The 23,541-nt window shown below is 35.4% G+C and overlaps 1 protein-coding gene across 3 annotated transcripts in view; it reads right to left on the bottom strand.

Annotated features, from left to right (window-relative positions):
- LOC117973660 (small conductance calcium-activated potassium channel protein 2-like) overlaps nt 1–23,541 on the bottom strand; it is an 82,267-nt gene that overhangs the window by 19,569 nt on the left and 39,157 nt on the right. For 2 of the 3 annotated variants that reach the window (XM_058992732.1, XM_058992738.1), the window contains 2 exons: nt 20,880–21,298; nt 1,333–1,474 (listed from right to left, as the gene is read on the bottom strand). In XM_058992732.1, the coding sequence (XP_058848715.1) occupies nt 1,333–1,474; nt 20,880–21,298 (561 nt within the window). Of the gene's footprint in view, nt 1–1,332; nt 1,475–16,098; nt 16,227–20,879; nt 21,299–23,541 lie in introns of those variants that run through there. The other variant, XM_058992744.1, reaches the window with a different exon arrangement.

Genomic DNA, 23,541 nt, shown 5'->3' on the forward strand with positions numbered 1-23,541 from the left:
TAATTATATAGGGTGATGTAAAATTTTTGGCCAAAGCTGTACATGAAACTGTTAAAGGGTAAAGAAACCAACAGTCTATAACAGTTTTAAGAATATTGAGTGTTATTTAATGGCTTTTTGCAAATAGGGCCCATTATTGGAATGCTTTAATATACTGGTACACTAAAATAAGGGCAGCAGTGTGGAGTAGTGGTTAGGGCTCTGGACTCTTGACCGGCGGGTCGTGGGTTCAATCCCAGGTGGGGGATTATAATAATAATAATAATAATAATTACATAGAGCCCATAGTCTTTAACTATTAACAACGAGGTTCCTTATTGATTCTACCCACAGACAAAGGTGTTAGTGATGAATAATTATTTCCCCTTCACCTTTCAGGTATAACAGGAGGTGCATGCAAGTCAAATATAGGTTTGAATCTTATAAACCCAGATTTTTGGTTATCAGGTGATCAGCATCAAGATATCACTACAAACACAAAATATCTCTTTGTATCGCAATTAAAAAAAGCAATAGACACCCATACAGTATTTTAATTAAATGCCCTCCTTTGCATTGCAAGAAAAACACATTTAGAGAATATTTCCCTACTGTTCATTCAGAAAACACCAACAGAAAAATGTGATTCAAATTCAAACAAAAACATGTTGCTTAAAAACAAATCATCCATTCATGTTGTCCATGTAGTGTGGGGTGGCTTTGGGGAATTAAAAAGTACCTATCTGTACTGTAGTGTAGGCAGCAAGCTCCCTCTTCTGTGATTTCAATGCGTGGCAGTGCTCTCGAAGTAAAATGGCAGCAGTGTGGAGTGGTGGTTAGGGCTCTGGACTCTTGACCAGAGAGTCATGGGTTCAATCCCTGGTGGAGGATACTGCTGCTGTACCCTTGAGCAAGGTATTTTACCTAGATTGCTCCAGTAAAAACCCAAGTGTATAAATGGGTAATTGTATGTAAAAATAGTGTAAACAATAATGTAATTGTATGTAAAAAATAATGTGATATCTTGTAACATTTGTAAGTCTGCTAAAAAAATAATAAAATAACAGGGCCAAACCCTGTGGACATGTGAATGAATTCCAAATCTCCCATCTATTTATGTACTGTAAATGTAAGTGTGGTATGTAAGCAAATTGGCCTGGCCTTTGTATCGTTTCCTTCTAACACTAACAGTCTACAAAGATTTCTACATGAGAAATGGTTCATGCGCTAGACTGCAAAGAAAGAATTATCATTAACACCAAAAATGAACCACTTCTTAAACTCCACATCTGTATAATGTTTAACATGTAAATTTACAATTAAAAGGAGAAACGTTCTACAATTCATACTTACCATAATTCCAGTAAGAAGACAAACTCCTTTGCCACAGTATGTATGTGGTACCATGTCCCCATATCCAATGGACAGAAATGTGATTGAAATGAGCCACATCGCTCCCAAAAAGTTGCTAGTGACATCTTGGTTGTCATGGTATCTGAAACCCAAAACACATTTGAGAAATGAGCAGTTCTTGCAGTAAATCTGGAAACATGTAAACAAGTCCATAGTTACTTTGAGTACTTCAGGTGTTAATTGAAAATTCCCCTTTTTGTTTTCAAAAAGGGAAAACTGTTTGACAAAAAAATAGATTCACACAATTTTGTATTCTGACGGACAAACCAGATTCTGTACTTTAAAATGTGTTTTTTGGGTGGGGGCTGGGGGCAACACTGACAACAACAAAATAATCAAAGATCAGGTACTCATTGATATAGTAAATAGGATGTGCATCACCCCATGGAGTTTGTTTTACTTTGAAATTCAGGTTTGGACAGGGCTCTCAATAACAATGTAGTTTAACATTATGTACTCCTCTGCAATTCTGATATTCAAAATCCAATATAGCCTTTCAGTAAAGCAAGACCCTAGAACAGCATTTTCTATTGCTTTAAGAGTAGCTGTATTGATGTTAAAGTGTTGTGTGGGAATCTACAAATTAATTAGTCACAATCATATTTGCTCTTTGAAAGCAAAGATTCATAAGAATGTATACAAAAATGTGTTTTCCATTGATGCAATGGGATTAATAACTAACATAAGCTTTGACATGGGAACATCTTTGCTGCCTACGTGCTCAAAACAAAATGTAGCTAATGGTCTAGATTCTCCAAGCTATTTACTTCAAATCGCCATTAGCGCAATTTTTTCTGTAAGGAAAAAAGATCAATTCCAATTCTAAAATAAATTACAAAAACAACCTGAGACCCATCATTTAAAAGTCTGAGTTGTTTATTAATGGTTTGGTAACTTTATTAAGGGCTTTTTTCTGGAAAAAAAACCCAAACAAAAACAAAAACTAGCTGATGACAACTTGGAGTAAATAGATTTGAGAATCTGGCCCAATACATTACTTTTTGTTGTTGTTGTAATGTCTCTAATTATTTTTATTGTGAATGCAATTAGTTTTTTTTTCAGCATGCAGCCTGCCAATAATATTGTACTGACAGCATGATCTTCTGCCAGATTTGCTTTTTATAAGCTACCAGTGCCACCATTTTGTTCCCAACAAAGCTCACCCTACAGATTAGTTCAACAAAACCTCCAAGGAAAAAAAAGACATTTTTGAAAACCATTACCATCAGTTAAATAACCATCCAGTCTGCTCAGTATCCTATTCATTCAAATGCCCTCTACATATAAACAAAGGCAGCAACAGGGCTGGTAGGTGACAATCACAAACAGAGACATAAGCCCGATATATACGCTCCTTGCAATGGAGCCGGTTCTTTTGTACAGCGGTATCGGCGCTATGCTTTAGTGTGAGAGGTCGTGGGTTCGCACCTGCCCTCCGCCTGTGTGTGGATTGCCTCACCCTGTGTGATGCGCCTGCCTGCAGGAACTGAGATCGCCACACTATATTCACTCAATGAACAACAATTGTGTTAACACAATTCCATATACAGTACATGTATAGAGGAAAACAACAATAAAGGCCTTGTGAAAGAGGACTGTGGGTATCCACTGACAGGTGGAAAGATACAAAAGAAATTACATTACAATGCTGCACAGGTCCATGAGATTTATTTGCAGTATTTACAAAAGTTGTTTTTACAAACAATTGCGGGTAGCTGCCACTAGGGTACCAGCAATGGTTTCTCCAAGGTGGGATCGGACTCAAAAAAACATGTAACTATACCAGCAATGCTACACACAAACTAGAGTGAACAAAAAAAGGAAAAAAAAAACAGTGGAAAAACACAGCTACGGAATTGCCTACAGTTGATGTAGCATTTGTCCCACTATAAATGGAGGTCCCACTGCAGGAACCTACACTCACACAACATCTTCATACTTCTGTAGGATTTACAATCCTCTAATTTCTGGGCTAAGCTATGCCGACCCCAGCTGAACGCACAGTGGTCGCGTAATTAACAGTACTCACAAACACAATTGCTTTGCCTTTCTCAGCACAAAGACAGTCATGCTCTGTCAAGGACCAGTCAAGGATCCGAAGCCGGCCAATCCAGGACTGCCATTCCCTGTAAACAAAGACATCCGGCAGTGTCTCTGGCAAAGAGTCTGGCTCTTTCCTACAGACGTACGCAGGCACCCGAGAAGCAGCTGACGGCACATTGTCTCTGTTACAGGCCCCCATGCACTAACCTTCCTAACCAAAACCAACACAACTTTAGTTGAAGGATAAGGGATACGTTGCCTTGTCAAAACTTTGATAAATATTTAATATTTGATCTGTACTAAAGCTTCACACTATGTACCCTAAATTCTGAGTAATTCCCTTTAATATGTTTCTCAGCAGTTATTAAATGAATCATGTTAAAAATGTGTTCATTTCACAACACAAAGCTACCTTTGCCTAGTTTGCAATTGAGTACCAATCAATGGCAATGAACTTCCGCAATGAGTGATTTAAAAGCCATTTGGAGCCGAATTTTCCTTTCATCCAGGGAGCTTTACTGCCATGGTGGTGCTGTTAACTGACACGAAATGTTGTGAAGTTAGCAAATACTCACTGATTCATCACATACTCTTTTTTTGTCCTATCTTAAGAGCTAATCACTATGACTGAATTATCTACCGTTGTGTATAGTGCCTGAGCTATCAGCTTTCCTTTTGGCAAGTAGAAAACACAGTACGATTGAAAGAAGAATATAGACTCTTTTTCTGTAACAGAATTATCTTTTCCATTCATTACTCTGGCCTGACAATGCAATAAATGCACAAATGTGTTTTTTTTGTCTGTGAAAACATTTGTTTTTGTCTGATGCTGACTTTTTAAAGAAAAAACAACTGGAAAAATATTGAAGAATTACAGTGGTAGAACTGTTATTTGTGTCCCAGCCAAGATCTTCGCAATTAATAGTTATTAATTAGTTATTAATAGGCATAATCTTTAGATATGGGTCACTTTGATTGGCTGCCTCAGTGGGGTTAAATATATAGCCACCCACACAGATTGCATTCTAAGCTGTACAGAATTAACTGATAGTTATTATGTACAGTTACTGGCCAGGCTTCAAAATAAATTAGTTGTACAATGAGAAGAAGTACCTCCTGAAGTATTCTGAGCCACAGTTTTAATTATTCTTCAATAAGGGGTAATAGCGCTATGCTGTTGAATTTGTGTAAGGAAGGACTGCAACACAGGGCAGCAGTGTGGAGTAGTAGGGCAGCAGTGTGGAGTAGTGGTTAGGGCTCTGGACTCTTGACCGGAGGGTTGTGGGTTCAATCCCCAGTGGGAGACACTGCTGCTGTACCCTTGAGCAAGGTACTTTACCTAGATTACTCCAGAAAAAACCCAACTGTATAAATGGGTAATTGTATGTAATAATAATGTGATATCTATATAATGTGAAATAATGTGATATCTTGTAACAATTGTAAGTCGCCCTGGATAAGGGCGTCTGCTAAGAAATAAATAATAATAATAAAAACACAAACTGTAATGGTTCTGTTACATTTTTTCATTGGATCTCATTGGACTGTTAATAAGTATTCACAACATAAAAAATGTGTATCTTCTCAACATGACTCTGCTGTAAGCTAATTATCTTATTTGGTCCAAGTTCCATTATATCGCATATTGTGTAATGGATAATGGAATGTACATTAGAAAATGGATCAGAAATCTCAGGTAAAGGATCTCAAATGTTATCTTTCGAATCAACCCGCTGGAAAATACATAAATACAGTATTCACTTTTTTCTGCTTGATGAAAGAAAATCTTAGTTCTTGTACACGCCCTCGTCAATGTACATTAAGCCAGCTTCGTATTTACATTTAGTATAGCAAATAGAGTAAAAATAAAATTGAGAACAGTGTTTGCTGTCAGCGGCAGTACAGTACCCACAATAGCAGCTAGTCCCCGGTTTGAATGACGAGATGAAGAAACCAAACAACTGGATGCAGTGTGATTACTGTCAGCAACTTCACGTCAGCATATCGTAATGATAAAACACAGTCACAGTGCTCTCTTCTCTAACAAAGCCAGGAAGAGGCTTTGAGTAAACTTTAAGAACACACTGTAAACAAGTTACTGAACAAACAGCCCGAACAGCATTAACACATAAACTACTAGACATGTTTAATTACTAAAACTTTTTTTTTTTTTGGCTAATACATTTTAGGACCTAACAGTGACTTAAATGCTGGAATTTACAATTAAGAGTAGTTGCACCAACATTCAGAGCTGCTTCTTGTTGTTTTTATATCAGATCAGAATTAAATGATGCCATCGTCCATGAAGTTCTTGCAGTTCGTGTGTATTTCTACTTTCTGCTGTGGGTAATGTCATTCAAAAGTCATTGTGGAAGCTATACCTATAGACATACCATGACAGCACCTCTATGAAGTTGACAATTTTTGCACCATTGTTATTATTGATTCACCTGTTATTTATCACCAAACTGTTTTAAGGAATGTTTTTCAAATGCCTTCTACATATAAAAACCTATCTTAACAGTCTACCATCTACAGTTGCATGCAACTGCTGAATAAACATCTAAGAAGCACCACAAGGCTTAAAGTTAATTAAATGAACCTGATAATACAGTTTTAATCATAATTAATCCTTCCATCTTGATACCATATCAACTATGTAAATCCCCTTGCTTTCATCACATGTACGTGTTCGGTAAAAGATTTGATCTTTTAATAGCCCTGCTGAAAATTCCAGCTGGTCATCAGCAATGATTTGGATTTATAACAAACATTTACTGGTTTCCAACTGGATATCCACCAGATATATTAACAGGTGCACAGGTTTACATCAATCAAAGAACTATCGGTTTATATTTAGAAATGTATATTAAAAGGACTTTACTTGAACAATATTAACCAGATCATCACCCAGCATGACCAGTTAAACTAGAAAACATAATACACACAGCATAATAAAACATTAAAATAGCATAAAAAGATAATAAAAATACTATTTTAAATAAAAGTAAATACATTTCCAATCATGTATATTTAAAAAACAAAAAAAAAAAAACAGTAATAATAAAGACTATAATAAAAAGGTCTGTGTATATAAATAAGTCTTCAATCTTGACTTAAAAACAGCAAGACTCGTAGCTTCTCTGACAAAAAAGGCAGAGCGTTCCATAATGTAGGAGCCTTATAAGAAAAGTCCCTTCCTCCCATACTATTAGTATTTACCCTCGGAATAACCAAGAGCCCTGCATCCTGAGATCTAAGATTCTGCTTAGGAATGTATGGGATCAACAGCTCTTGTAAATAACTGGGTGCTAATCCATTAAGGGCTTTATACATTAAAAATAAAATCTTAAAATCAATTTGAAATTGCACAGGAATCCAGTGTAAGGAGGCCAAGACAGGAGTAATATGTTCACCTTTTCTGGCTTTAGTTAGCATTCTGAATAAGCTGCAAGCGAGACACCAAATACTTTGGAATCCCAGAAAAAAGTGCATTACAATAGTCGTTTCTCGATTAAACAATAGGCATGCATTAGCCTCTCAGGATCAGATACAGAAATAATAGATCTAGGTTTAGCTATATTTCTCAAATGATAAAAAGATGCTTTAGTAATTTTCCTAATATGGGACTCAAATGATAGAACAGGATCAAAAATGACCCCCAAATCCCTGAGGATAATACCACCTAATGGTAACATATATAATGAAAACAACATGGGACCTAAAATAGAACCCTGAGGAACACCACAGACAACCTCTGGCAAATCAGACTTCATCTCCCCGACAGAAACGTACTGAAACCTATCGGAAAGATAAGACCTAAAACAGGAATGGACACCGCCTGCCAAACCCACTAAACTCCCAAGCCGGTTTAATAGAATGGAATGGTCCACTGTGTCAAAGGCAGCGCTAAGATCAAGAGGAATTCAAACTGAAGGAAAGCCAGAATCTGAGCTAATCAAAAGATCATTTACTACACTAGTTTATCTATAGATGCAAAAAGAAGTCTAGGATTATTTTTATTTTTTTCAATCAGGCTAGAATAGTATAAAGATCTAGCCTGGGACAAAGCCTTCTTATATTTAACTTGGTGGCTTTTCCACGCAAGATCATGAACATGCAGTTTGGAATTCTGCCATCTGCGTTCCAATTTACAACCATCACATTTCAGTTTCCGAGTAAAATCATTAAACCGTGAAGCGTGTTTTAACTGGAGCTATAGTATCAAAAAAATTAGTCATGGAGGTGTTACAGGTGTCAACTAACTAATTTAATGATACAGTCTGAGCAACTGGCAATAAATGAAAAGCCTCACAAAACTTTGTAGCTGTTAATGAGTTAACTACCCAAATTTTAATTATACAAGCTTGGCTCTTTACAATTAAGGGTAGTTTAATCTCAAAATGAATTGCAAGATGATGAGAAATAGAAAGGTCAGAAGTTACTACATTTTGAACATCCAAACCACGAGAAATCACTAGATCTAAAGTATGCCCACGATTATGAGTAGGACCTCTAACATGCTGTGCATAATTTAGAGAATCCAATAGCTTAAAAAATTCTGAACCATTAGAAATCAGTATCAATGTCCACATGGATATTAAAGTCACCCAATAAAAGAACCCTATCATAGTTAACAGATGGTATAGATAAAAAAAATCACCAAATTCAGTCAAAAAAATTAAATTAGACTTGGGTGGACGATAGACAATTGCAATAAGAACAGGTAATTTTATCAATAATTAGCATTAGTAATTCAAAGGATGAATATCCCTTCAAGATTTCTTGTTTGATTTTAAGTTCAGTGCGGAAGAAAGTGGCTTTTGCAATATAATTTTGTTGTTTGTTTGATTGCATGATGTTAAATTAAAAAATATATAAATTGTATTCATATAGTTTTGTTTTTTTTATCATTATGTCTCAATCCTAAAATTCTAGATGATATAAAATGTTCCACCATAGCTGTACATTAACACATCAATGTACAACATTTAAACTGCACAGTAGGAAATAATCTGCTGAGGTTTTTAAAATAGTCCCACATCAAAGTAATTAAAATCAGCCTCAGCTCAGCAAAACATGTGCAAGAATGTGTGCACTGCCTGTGGCTGATTTGCAGATGAGGTCAATTAACCTTGGTTGCCTTTATATGCTTTTTTTCAGGATAATATTTTACTGTACAACAGTTATGCCCTGAAACACATCCTCTATGCACATTTAGAAGTTAACCTTAGGGAACACTGTTCTGTAAATGGCAGGATGTATGAATTTGGAATTCAAGTGAAAGAAAAGGAAACAGATTCCATATCAATCACATCAACCTTTTAGAATGCTATTGCACACTCCTACAGTTCTGGACTATTTAGTTTTTTTTACTCCAACAGTAGAGTACAACCAACAGTACATGGTACCTATTGAGATTACTGGTAATAAACATTCACTATGATAAAATATGTTTGTAGTCATAGAAGCCGTAGTTTTACTTGAGTACACAAACACCTTCACAACCCTATACACGCATACAATAGGTTTTAAAGGAAGCCTCACTAGACTTGGCTCAGGGTGCTTAAATGTAATAGTGGTCAATCAGCCAGCAGGTATTCTTGGATATTCCACTCCCCTCCCACTCTCTATATGGACTATAAAAAACAACTTTAACCTCTCCGCGGTCCAAATCCCCCACAATAACACCCATTAATCTACCAACAACTTCACACTGTCAAAGCACCTTCCTTTCTGCACCGCCAGCATCTACCATCTCCGGCAGCCGTTCAACACAAATGGCTTTATCACCTTATTGTGAAGTCTTAACATTATCTGCAGTTCCCTTTAATCATGAACCATATTATTAACGGAGTAATGTGGACACTCATTATACATGTCTCCTTCCCATCTTAACACACCCCCTAGTTTTTCATCATATTTCACATCCAGGTGTCCCAGAATCTTCTAGCTTCAGATTACCTGCTTTCACCAACATTATAATATCCATATCTCTGCTTTTACAGTGGATCCATTTCCCTGATCAGAAGGGAGGTATCCTTGCCATGGCACTCTGCACTTGGAGATATCTAAAAAATTCAGATTTATCCTTCATTGTGGAGACCCATTTAAGAATCTCACTGATCTTTCTTCCCATTTATTATATTATTATTCCATATTAAAGTTGAGCTAAATTTGGCCAACCATATATATTATATATATATATATATACACACATAAAAGCCAATCAAACTGCGTGAAGGTGAAACACGTCTGCAGATACTGTACTTTGACTTTTAAAGCGCTGTGAATTTAGAAGCCGTTAGGTGACTTTCACTCGATTTGATAGGCTCTTGTAATGCTGAAATTTGCATAGTAAAATGTCATCAAGGTGAAGTAAATCCAATTGTAGGGTGCATACATTTCAGATGACGTTAAATGCAAAGCCTGTAGACATTATTAAAATTATTATTGTGTACTGACGGCAGGAAATCTTATTTGAGCTGGATGGTATGACCTAATCTATCCTGGTATGATAAATAATAATAATATTAAAAAAATATATATATGTTTAGATAATCCTACTGAGTCAAAAACAATAAATTTAAGTTTTGGAAATGGTATTTATAACCTTATACGTAACCAACATCTGATACTGTATAGGCAATTTTATCAAAGTAAAGTCATTTCTCATCTAAATACACCCTCAGGTATCTCCTCAAGAAGGGGGGTTATATTCATTGCATTTAAAGCTTCTTTAAATAGAAGCCCAGGGTATTCAATCGTGTTTGTCCATTTAAAGAAGAATCTGCTGAAAGATTCTGTATCGCTATTAATAGCAACAAAAAAGTGACTTTTGGGAATAAATAACCAACAGGCAAACACTGTCCTTGTATAACAGGTTTTCTTTTTTATTGCAGGCTTCAATATAAAACGTCCTGCTGCCTTCAAGTGCCCTTGTAGCCCTTAATTCCATAACTAGAATAACTAGGGATGTGAAGCCTTTTATCTGTTTCCAGAGTCATACCAGCCAAGTATTGTTATGACCTAGTGTCATTCCAATCTGCTGGCCTAAAGTACACATACAAGTTATACATTTCTGATGGCATCAGTCTGGTCTCAGGGGACATTTAGCAAAGCCCCTACCACAACTGCAAGTTTTATCTGCAGGCTCCCATTCAGGGTAAATATTTGGCAGTCACCCACCACCCTCTATCTTTTCAACTCATATAAGGTCATTTAACAGTAACAGCTTCCAAATGCAACTTCAAACCATAACAATCAATGGCGTCTGATTTGTTTCAAAAGTAATCCATTGTGGTTGATCAGCAGCCTTGTTGCAATCTGAGTTACACTGGACCTGTTTGGCGTTTTACCAAATTATAGTTTAAAAGTTCATGTCTACATATACTGTGCTATAATCGAAAACATTTTTACAAGCCTATAAGCTGTCCACACTGCAACACAAATTATAACTGACTATAAAGTATGAAGCACTACACAGAGCAGGCTGCAAATGCTATTAAAGCAGAAAAAAGGAAAACTCACATTTGACAGCTGCAGATAACCAACACCACTTTATTTTATTTTTTTTAGAAACCCCTACAGCAGAAGCAAATATACTCACAAAAGATCAACCAGCTGCTTATTTGGTTACAAAAAAGAAATCACAAAAAAAGAATATAAAAGACGACAACAACAACAAAAAACATCTTAAAGTTAAGCCGTTATCTATTATTCCAAAAATAAAAATGAATTATTTCAGTATTTAGGCAACTGGAATAATTTAACAAGAGGCATAGTTCAGCTTCAAGTATGAGATTGTGCATCTCTGTGCTGTAGTAGATGGTGGCAATATGGTCACCACCATAATGCATTGCAAACTCTAATAGCATTCCCCTTCATTATACACACAGTAACACAAACTGCAAGTACATCAATCACTGACTGCTTTCAAAATCAGAAATCAAATTTGACAAGAAGCTTCATTAATCAAATATAACATGTCCCACAAATCATCAGGATCGTGTTTTTTTCATGACAGCTGAAAATAGAATTAGTTAAAAATTGATAAAATATTAACTTATTTTAACTAAAGGGAAATGCTATAAATTTGAATTAAAACAAATAGTATAAAACATAGCAAATGACATGAAGTGTGCATGATGGAAGTAGAAAGTGAAAGGTTTGTATACACTGCTGTTCTGAAACTGACCTACACCTTTCATGAAATTCAAATCACTATTTTGGCAGGTTAGGCCATGCACTGTTACTGTTTATATTCAATAAAAACAACTTTGTTAAAAAATGTTATGGTTTAAGCTTGAAGCCTTAAAAGTTAGGAAATTCTTTACAAAAATGGCAATGAAATTAACTTCAATGGTGCAGCTTGAAGCCACAAAAGTCAGTGAAAATTGCAGAGGTAAATACAAAAAATGTAAAACCTTAGCAACAACACCTTTGACAAGGAAAAGCTCCACTAAACAATGATGAAGTGACCAGTGAAAATCAAATTTCAGTTACATTTTTTACTGCTCCTGTGATCATCTGATGTTGAATGCTGTTATTCCTGTTAGTTAAGTGTGTAGACCTCATTTAAATGTGTGCTGTAGAAATATAACTAATTATGAAAAGTATCAAAAGAAAATAAATCGTTCGTTGAGGTCCCAACCAAGAGTGAACCTGGAATAAGCAGTGAACTGGGTGAAGCTGCAGAACAAGTGAAAGAGAGGCACCGGACCCGGGCACCGTCATCCGAAAACAATGTGAGAGTAACTTGAGGAAGGCCATGCACCTAGATTCAAAGGGGTGTTATAGCCTATCAGGGAAGCTCCTTTACAGTAAATCAGATGCTTCTGTGAGCACGTCTGATTACTTTTGCTGCATTCTATACCTTGATTGAATTCAAGTATATGGGCATACTTAATATAGTTGTATGTAAAATATAGTAACAGGCTATAATAATAATAATAATAATAATAATAAACAAGAATATTGGGTATGTTTTTTGGGGGACTGGCAGCGGGCCGGCTAGTTAGTACAAGAGGTAATATTTCTGCAACTACAAAAAAAAATGCATGAAATATTTTGAGTTTCCTAATCCAATTTCGCAATGAAACTGAGTGGTATTATAATACAGTATAACAAATAAAAACACAATTTTTCCGACACTGAACAATGAACAGTATTTTTATTTAATGGTAAGTGGTACTTTATAGCATTTGACATTCAAATTATCACCCGTGATATACACTGTTATGTTTTATTGATAAACCCATTTCATGACAAAGGAACTTAATAGGCAGTGAATGAAACGTGTTCTAACCGGACATTTTTTTCTCAACCAAAAGTAAAACATCATGAACTCTGACAAAATTGACATCTCTCTTCTGTAGTACTGTTTCAGGAAGGCAAAGGAACATTTCAAGCTATAAAAGCATCATAATCTTTTATAAAAAAAAAAAAGATAAAATGTAAAACATCTATTACATATGTTGGTAGACCTGCCACACATTCACAGCTCATTTACAGCCCTACTCATTTTAGATATGTTGTATATGTTTGTTGCAAAGGCTGTCAGTCCTTTATACTGTGCTAGACTACATGATGTTATTATGAGAAATAACAACTTGTGACATCACTAGAGGAAGATTTTTAATTGCCAAAGCCAATGCCAGAAATGTGTCACCCCATAGACAGTAACCTATAATCACAATTACAGCTTCTTATTACTCTAACCTGCTCATTTCTGAGAGCACTTGGCTAATTTGCAAATAATATCTATTATTTATATGTGAGAACATTGTAAGCCACAGCTGTTTCTAAATTTAGGATAGGTTAAGAAAGGCTTACAAAAACAAAGCCCTGCTTCGGCTAACATACTGGCTCAAAGGAGTGCCAGCATTATTGGCCAGAACAAACACTTCCCAACACGTGCAAAATATCACACAATTCTAAACTAATGGAGCCTGCAATATTTACAGCATTCATAATACTGTTTGTTGTATCTTTATTTGACATAGAATCCATGCTTTAAGAATAGTTTCTACAAAATAGCTTTGTCTGACCTTCCTTTGGGGTTTTCTAACATGGGCTTTCTAACATGGGCAGTGAAGGATCTCTAGGATAAAAAAGAGTTTGTTAGTCTTGTGGGTCAGATGACAAGAAATTAATTCTTTCAACTGTGTACTGTAGGTGTATTGTTATTACAACACATCCTCAATCGTAATAATACAATTCTGATCAATGTCTTTTTTATTTTTAAAGAAAATAATAAAACCACAATCAATCATTTAGCTTGACCTTCCACAAAGCACAAAGACCAGTTATGTAATAATTTAATAGACTGTTAAGAAAGTGAATTGCGGAGCAGCAAGGAAACATGTTGCCATGGGAACTCAGTTTGGGGGCGTTTGTGCTTGTGTTGGGTCAGATGATGTGAGCACTTCTGTCATAGAATAGAATGCTTACTCTAATGAATGACAGTTCAAGACTTTTCTATATACAAAATGCAACATGCATGGGATCCACAATAGGGAGGCAGATGTATGCATCGGTAACATCTTTAGGGCTACCCATTTTATAAATGTATTAACTATAATAATTGAGTCCCTTCCAATTTTCCTATTAATTAGGTACCTTACATGAGGGCAAGCTTGTGAATCTCTTGTTACAGATTTTAGCCATTGTTTTGTCAGCTTATGTAGTGCATTTCCTGTCTCTCTTCATTTTAAAAGCCTTTCCATCTAAAATGTGTTTGATGATAAAATCCATGCTACTACTTTGGGAGGCTAATGAGACCGGATATACTAAGTTTTCGTGCAAGCAAAATGAATATACAGTGTGCCAGAATTTCTTGCTCTTTCAGCTTGTAATAATTTGCCAGCACTATTAAAAAAAGCATTATTCTGGTAATATCTGTGCAGAACAGCAGCCGCATCTACATCAATGTAAAAAAAATTAACAGATAAACAAACACGCAATTTCTAAAACACTGTAGACACACAATATCAATTGCTACTACTATATTATACACTTTACCTTTTTTTAAAAGAGAGTTTTTAAATGCAACAGCTTTCTTTTAGTTTTGGCTTTTCTGTTTCTATGTCCGTTTATTAATGGTAATTATTTCAAGAGAAGGACAAATCGCTCATGGTGGATTTTGGGAGGTCTAGCACATGTCAGTTCACATTTATTAAGATGTTACGGTTTGTTTCTAAAATAAGCTGCCAATAGGGGAGCATCATGATGCATGATGAGGCTGAATACAATATAGGGTCCCATTTCAAAGTTAAAATTATATATATACTAATTAATCAATTACTGATTCTAAATTTCTTAAACATATTAAAAATGGTCTGCTGATACCTCTTATGCACAATCATACAATTGACTTTGACAGGTGTCATGCATAGTCCATAAAATATAAAACATCTATTCACACTATATATATATATATATATATATAATCTATCAATTATTATCAATTTCTATGGCTATGGCATGCACACGAATACATCGCACCGTCTATTTATGTATCAGTTTTCATGACGCAGTGGTGCATTTATTGAGTGTCGTCTGTCATCATGGCTTCAAAATGTGTAGACCTTTCTATAGCCGATAAAGTACGGGTTCTGGAGGCACTACGTGAACCCGGTGCTAAACAAGTACGGGTACTGTAGCATTATAAAATTGGCTACAAAGCTGCATGCAAAATTGAGAGTGATTTACAGCTGGAGGTGGCGAATCGTAAAAAAACAAACATTGGACCACTACTTCTTTTATAACGATGCTTCTGTATTCAATGCAAGCACTGTATACAAAGTTTGTTTACTCCATTCAAAACGTGCTCACAAGGTACCAAACGCTATTCGCATGCTGCATTCAGCACTATTGGGATTATTTTGAGGTATGCGCATGGGATTATAAATGAGATGTACTTTTAAAACATCAAAACACATCTCAATATAATGCAACATTTAGCATGACACTGTACTTAATACTTTTAGATGTGTCATGCATTTATACGCAGAGAAGATTAAATTACTTCTGGATTGGCTAGCCTGCGCAGTGAAGTATAGAAATATTTCAGTTTTGAGGTGGCTGATGATGGCATGGAATAGTAAAACAAAATAAGAAGACCTTGTTTCTCCATGGATATTGTGAAGCAAAGCACCACTAAGTTAAAGGAAGTTATTGCTTTTCTTATGTAAATATCTGTTAATGTCTATGTTTCATATTGATTTTTCTGTGTTTTGGAAGAATTAAATATTATCAATATCATATATATATACACACACACAGTTTTAGTCAAAAGTTTAAATACCCCAATATAAAATTATAATTTGAGAAATTTCTAGAAATTATAAATTTGTATGTAAATTTTTTACTACAATTGTATATGTATGTATGTATGTATATATTGTAAATTAACTGCTGCCACACGGGTTCATTGCCCCTTTAAAAATACAACCAAACACACCGAAATGGATTTTTATGCGCCGACGCATTATTTTTAATTCACACAAAATAAAACAAACACAAAATAAACACCTAACTCCGATTTTGGAGCGCTGACTTCACAGGTTATCCCCTGACTAACTTGCAGAACGGCTAAGCCAGTTCCCCCCGCCAAACACAATAAACAAAAACCACACAGGTTTCTTACAGCACACTCTTTACCTCACGACTGCCAGGAAGCAAAGCACCTCTTCTGCCTCCTTCCCCTCCACAGCCCTAAGCAAACTAACTGCTTTTCTTTTATACCCTGCACCTGGCTCTAATTTAATAATAAGCACCAGGTGCAGGGGATAATTAAGCAATAAAACAATTCATCAATTAAGCAAACCTATTAAACCAAAGGTGCATACGCACATGTTCTACGCAGGGAGGAATTAACCCCCTCCCTGCTGTCTTACTATATATATATATATATATATATATATATATATATATATATATATATATATATATATATATATATATGCAGTGTTCTACATTGACTTTGTGCATGATAAAAACAAGTGAAGAACAGTGAAACCCTGTTTATGTACCCATGTTTAGTACCCTGAATTGGGTACTAAACATGTAATTCATGCTGCTTAGGACAGGAGACTGGTTTACTGGTTGGTGATGCACTTACTTCAGAGCTGTAAATAAAGGTTATACTGTACTTCCTTCCTTTTTCTGACATATTCATGACATATCTCAGTTAACTGTCAATACACCAATAACTATTAGGGGAAAAAAATACTTATGATAATTATGTACAAAGATGCAAGCAAAACAGTTTTGTAATTTGCCTATTTACGATTCACTTTTTCAAATGGACTAGGATACACATCTATAAAATGAAATGTAAACTCAACAAGCAATGGAAAGCTGTAATGAAGTGTAAACCCAACAAGCAATGGAAAGCTGCATGCAATTGATCTTTGCACAAAACAGACAGAAGACACAAGACCAAACATGTCAGCTTCTGTTTTTTTATAAAACCAATTAAACATGGTGCTAATAGAACGGTAATGCCCTTTGATGTGGTTATTGGCCAACAGAAAACAAGTTATATAAAAGGTTCAGCCCTTTCATTGGTCAGGACTGACATGAAATACATATTTTGTACCATCATCAACAATTAAACCAAGCTCCCTATTTTCTTTTTTTTTAGTTTATTTGAGTGCATAAAATACATAAAATGACGATCAAAACATGCTAATAGTATTTTCAGTTTACTCTTTTATTACTTCATTCATTCAACTTTGCAGCATACAACATGAACTGTGGAATTATATAAGTCAAACCATGTTTTATATGAAGTAGCTCTGGTAGCCTACCGAGTTGAGTAATATAAATTCATGGCACTGAACTGCACATTGGTCTTTAAACCTGGAGACCTTGCTCCTCAGTCACTAGATGTATCTGTAAATAGAGCTGTGGCAGGGCAGAAGCCCTGCTGCTGTAAATGGAGTGTGTGTGTGGGAATGTAAGGTTGGCAGGGATGGGGTTTAATCTGTCTCTGCCAGACAGGTGTGGCTATTCCCCAATTAGGTAATTGATGCTAACTCATGGTCACATGTATAAAAGCAAGGAGAAAGTATTTGTTTAGGTGAGTGTTTCACTGTGTGTGCTGTAGTTTGTGTTCGTCAGTGAAGGCGAATGCCCAGCCTGATGTTCGTGTTTGACACCCGTATTGTTTTGTTTAAAACTGTTATTTTGTTCCTGTGTTTGTTTTTGTTTATTCAACATGCGCAACAGCTCGTAAACTGCAGCTTTTCTTGTCTCGGAGTCTCATTCCTGACGCTATCCTGCTACAAGAGTATTGTTAAGGATGCAGATGTTTCTTTCAGTAGTCTAAGCAACAGAACCCTGATTAGAGGGCATTACCGTCTGGCGGTTGAGAGCGTCTGGATGAGTTTACCGCACACACTTCCAAGGTAATGCCCGATAACCATGGTTAAATTGCAATTAAAAAACGGTAAACAGTGCCTTTACTAATATTTTAAACATTTGCATCTTTAAATTACACAGTATTTACCTTTTCAGCAATGTTTTTTTTTTTTTTTTACGTTACATTTATTTAAAGTATGAAATCCTGTCTACACTTTACTGCCCTTTCCTACAATACTGTGTGTGCCTTTAATGGAACTTTCTGATTGGTGGATGACTGTTCTGAGGTTGTATATTATGGGCTTGAAATTATTTTTCTTTCAAAAGCTGCCAACATTGTTATGTATGTATATAGGTGGACATCTGACCTAAAAAGGCATTGTACTGTAATAAATCAAGTCCATTACTGTACACATTCCAAAGAGGAACCTGTATGTAAAACTGGCATGTCAAAGATAAATAGGCAAATAACATGTTAACTGATAAAAGAAAACCAAACTTTATTTTACTTTACTTTTTTAAATATTAGTTCCTATAATATTCTGATTATAAACCACATAATATAAATCCTTAATCTTTGACAGGCAATAGGCACATTTGTTTTCCTGCATTTTCAATGTGAAAAGATGCTATCAAATAAGAGCGTAGGTACAGACCACAAAACCAGTGAAGCAAATCAAGGCCATCAAAAAAAAAGTCCCTCGGGGGGGACGGGGGACGGGGGACGGGGGACAGGAGCTCTGTCAGAGCAAGAACTAAATCCAAGCTCTATGTATTTGTGTCTAACAATGCAATAGATTGTATGCCAATTAATCCCATACACTGAAGAATAGATGGGCCAGTGTTGGATTAACATACAAGCATGCAGTTCATTTAGTACTAGAAAAAATACCATAACTTACACCTAGTAACTGTAAAAGACATAGCTTTTGTCCTTTAGAATTCAAATGTTACTTGAAGCTGTATATTGACATGGTACTTAACAAAATAAGCATATGTCCTTAGTAAAAAATATTTAAATATAAGTGTAATATTGCTTAAATAAAAGCTCTACACAGTTTTATTTAAGCAATATACCCCACCAAGGTTTATTTACCCTTTCAGTCTGTTTCCTTTCCTTCCATTAAAACAATCTAGTCATTCCATCTGAATGGTTAGCCATCTACCATGTGAAAGTGCCCTGCAATGGAGCCTCCTGATTGGTGGATGAAAGTTCTGACGCCTCTAAATTCTATGGTGCTTTTGAACCACCACAGAACTTAGTAATGCTGTTATTCCTAAAGATCTCAGACACAGGAAGTGCCACCCTGTATAGTTTTCTGTTTTCACTCATTACTTGTTGTTTATGGAACCTGGTGCTGCTGACAGCTGTTTCCCTTTTACTTGCTGACAAGATTACAATTAGATTAAAAACACATTTACATCCAAACATTGTTAAAAACATTTCTTTTGTTGAAATCTGATTTAAAATTAATTTCACTTTCCTGAGTTTACCGCACACACTTCCAAGGTAATGCCCGATAACCATGGCTTTATTGCAATTAAAAAACGGTAAACAGTGCCTTTACTACTATTTTAAACATTTGCATCTTTAAATTACACAGTATTTACCTTTTCAGCAATGTTTTTTTTTTTTTTTTTTTTTTTACGTTACATTTATTTAAAGTATGAAATCCTGTCTACACTTTACTGCCCTTTCCTACAATACTGTGTGTGCCTTTAATGGAGCTTTCTGATATTTGAGGTATTTTTTGACTCAAAGAACAGTACTGTTAGTATGAATAAACATAAAGTACAAAAGATCCCAAACTGCACACTGTCCACAATATATTAACACAACATTGTTGGGGGCTTTACCAATTCAAACTCCCATGGAAAGAAGTTTACGATAAGGAGGTCCTGGTGCCATCATAATCTTCTGTGTTGAGGGAATTACTTTTCATTTTGGGTTTCATTCAAATCCTGCTATAAAATCACCCGTCCTTAACTGGTGCTCGCAGGTACTATAAATAGCTTGATAACAATGCAGAACACAATACTGATTTCCCACCAAAAAGAATGAATTAATTACTGTACATGGATGATGTGTTTCGGAAAACTAATATAAAGAGTTAGTCTAAAAAAGTTTTTTACACGGTTTGAAATGCTTACTCTGATATACAGGTTTTAGTGTAAATGAAATAGACACAGAGGACCTATAACGATTCAGGTTTGGTTCTGTTTAAATTAAGTAGCTGAGGCATGATTATGTATGGTTATTTCAAAACTCAATATGAAAATACGGTTTTACAATTGATTGATGCCTAATACACCTTGTATTTGACATCTCTCTAGTCCTATGATTCTTAATATATATTGAGTACCTGGAACTGTCATAGGTAACATTATAAAACTTCAGTAACTAATTTCTGTATATACATTTAAAAAAGAGAATACTCTTATTTACATCATTATATTTTATGCTGCATGGATTGATTAATAAATCAGGCTATTTTTTGGGGTGGCAGGTGGCGGGGGGGGGGGGGGGGGGGGGGTTCAAATTGTGTTTGAAGTAACTATGCACTGTACAAAGTCCATTATAGATAGGTCTGAATTGGAGAGGGTATCGTTTGAAATTACAGTGGCCTACCGATAAATTAAAGATATGCAAGATATGTTCTGTGCTGATATTTCCAAACCATGCAAACTAGCTGTGATCAATCTTATTTTAAGGTCACCCTCAGGTATCCAGTACTATAACATATCCTAAACATTTCTTTATGGTGCAGGAAAGAGAAAAAAAATAAGGAGACAAAGGTCGATAAAGTCACAATGTGAAACAGCTTCTGAACTTAGAACAGAGCTTTTTCTAAACCTTTGGAATCGGATTATTTTAAACTGATCACACCTCTCCATTATTTATTAATTGTTTTCCATTTTATAAACACCAAGACATGGGGATTCATGTTTTCACACCTTTTAACAAATATCTTTGAGTTTCCTGAACTTATGTTTTGAACAGCATGTAGATTTCCTCATGCATTCGTACTTTGTCAAACACTCTGATGCACTGCACATTGAAGAGCAAGTCAACGTACCTTTCACAAGCTCGGACGGTCCATGCAGCTATTATCCATAATGAGATGCTGAAAACCAACAATACTGTTCCTGGACATATTGTCATTAATGTCTTCATTACAAAACGGGTATTGAAGTTTATTTTGTTCAGTGCTCCAATGCTTCGTGATGAGGCATCAGTAAAAAGTTTGCTGTGCAACAGCATGACTCTGGCAATAAGATACAGTCTTAGGAACATTGGTATTGATAATATAATATCCACATCAGCTATTGCTGTGGACGGCGTGTAGGAAAAGGCAAGGCGAGCTGTCCATGTGAATTTATAGTTCCCAGGAATCGGATGAATAGCACACACTAATATCTCCAAACAGAGAAAGAAAATCCGCTCGTATGTCATGGCTATTCTCCAGTCGTCCGCACCATTGTCCACCATAAACAACTGAAAATATAAAAAAAAAAATACACATTTGAAAGGGGTTGGCAGAAGCACAGTTAATGAGACCTCACAGGTAATGGTGTCTCTTACTTAGTTTACAATTTAAAAAAGCTCAAACTTAACCTTCAGGCTTTGTTATGTTACTCTGCTGTGGTTCATTAATACTAAAAAAAACTACAGTACTTTAAACACTCATAATATGACTGCAACTGTTAATATTCTTTTTATAGTAAATCATGCATTACATGTTGCCAAGACATTCTTATTTATAGGTCTTCTATAACACTTGATCTATAAAACTTAAAATATATACTGTACATTAATGCTATAAAGAAACTTAGACATGCGATTCAACAACATCTTTTTTACCTACTTGCTCCGGCACAGATTTAGATTGAACAGGTTAGATTCAGCTGCCTATGTTGTGAATTCAAAAGACATTTTGAAGGGAAGACCCAATGCCTAACCGTTGTCAAACAAAAATAACTACTCAAAACTGATTTATTAATTGCAATTACTTTGAAAAAGATATTGCAGGAACACATACAGCAAGCAGGAATCTAGGGGAAGTAATTGTTGTGTTTTAAACTCTACAGTCTGTTCAGTAACACTTAAGTTATTTAAGAAATCTACATTTTCCTGGAAGCTGTTACATACTTTCCTTTAACATGCTAGTCTGTAGTAATTTACCTTGCTTGCCTATGTTTCATGATGATTTTAAAGTACTTACTCTGCTTTTACCATGGTTTACCGCACATGGGGCACTATTTTAGTGATCAAAATGGTGTCAGTACTGAGATTTATTGCCATTAAGATAATAAAATGGGACCTGTAATTAATATAGGACATTCAATGTCTGGAAGTGGAAGTTCTGGGTCTAGTGCGAGCAGAACCCCAATCCCACAATGACAACAGACATGCAAATGTGTCAACACTTCACTGACTCATTTCAGGCTTCATTAGAAAGTTGATGATGGTGGAAACACTGTCTGAGACACTGATGCTTTGGCAATTGAAAATGTACCCCCCAGGTCGTGCTGCAAGTTTGAATTCTATATTAATTGAAAATGTACCCCCCAGGTCGTGCTGCAAGTTTGAATTCTATATTAATTGAAAATGTACCCCCCAGGTCGTGCTGCAAGTTTGAATTCTATATTAATTGAAAATGTACCCCCCAGGTCGTGCTGCAAGTTTGAATTCTATATTAATTGAAAATGTACCCCCCAGGTCGTGCTGCAAGTTTGAATTCTATATTAATTGAAAATGTACCCTCCAGGTCGTGCTGCAAGTTTGAATTCTATATTAATTGAAAATGTACCCCCCAGGTCGTGCTGCAAGTTTGAATTCTATATTAATTGAAAATGTACCCCCCAGGTCGTGCTGCAAGTTTGAATTCTATATTAATTGAAAATGTACCCCCCAGGTCGTGCTGCAAGTTTGAATTCTATATTAATTGAAAATGTACCCCCCAGGTCGTGCTGCAAGTTTGAATTCTATATTAATTGAAAATGTACCCCCCAGGTCGTGCTGCAAGTTTGAATTCTATATTAATTGAAAATGTACCCCCCAGGTCGTGCTGCAAGTTTGAATTCTATATTAATTGAAAATGTACCCCCCAGGTCGTGCTGCAAGTTTGAATTCTATATTAATTGAAAATGTACCCCCCAGGTCGTGCTGCAAGTTTGAATTCTATATTAATTGAAAATGTACCCCCCAGGTCGTGCTGCAAGTTTGAATTCTATATTATTTTCCACACTGATACTCAGAAGCAACACATGGATGTGGAGAGGATTTACATTTTTTCCCTCTATCAGACATGGTAGCAACAAAAAAAAATACTATAACTATAACAATATGGGTTATTTCACAGTGTCAACCGTTCTGCTTTATTAAAATAAAATGTATAATAAAGCTTGAGGAGCTTTGGCCTACAATATTCCTAAAGCATTTAGTACACCTTTTTATTTAAAATGGTATGGCAGTACACCAAATATTATTATTATTATTATTATTATTATTATTATTATTATTATTATTTATTTATTTATTTATTTATTTATTTATTTATTTATTAGCAGACGCCCTTATCCAGTCGTAAACAAAAATACATTAAGAATCACAATACAAGTATTAATACAATTAAGAGCAAGATAAAATACAATCACTTCGGTTCTAGCAAGTACAAGTATATGACAAAATACAATTGGAATGAGACACAAATGGAATGAGACACATTTAAAGAGAGT

The sequence above is a fragment of the Acipenser ruthenus genome, chromosome 2 (assembly GCF_902713425.1).
Source record: "Acipenser ruthenus chromosome 2, fAciRut3.2 maternal haplotype, whole genome shotgun sequence".
Lineage (NCBI taxonomy): Eukaryota > Metazoa > Chordata > Actinopteri > Acipenseriformes > Acipenseridae > Acipenser > Acipenser ruthenus.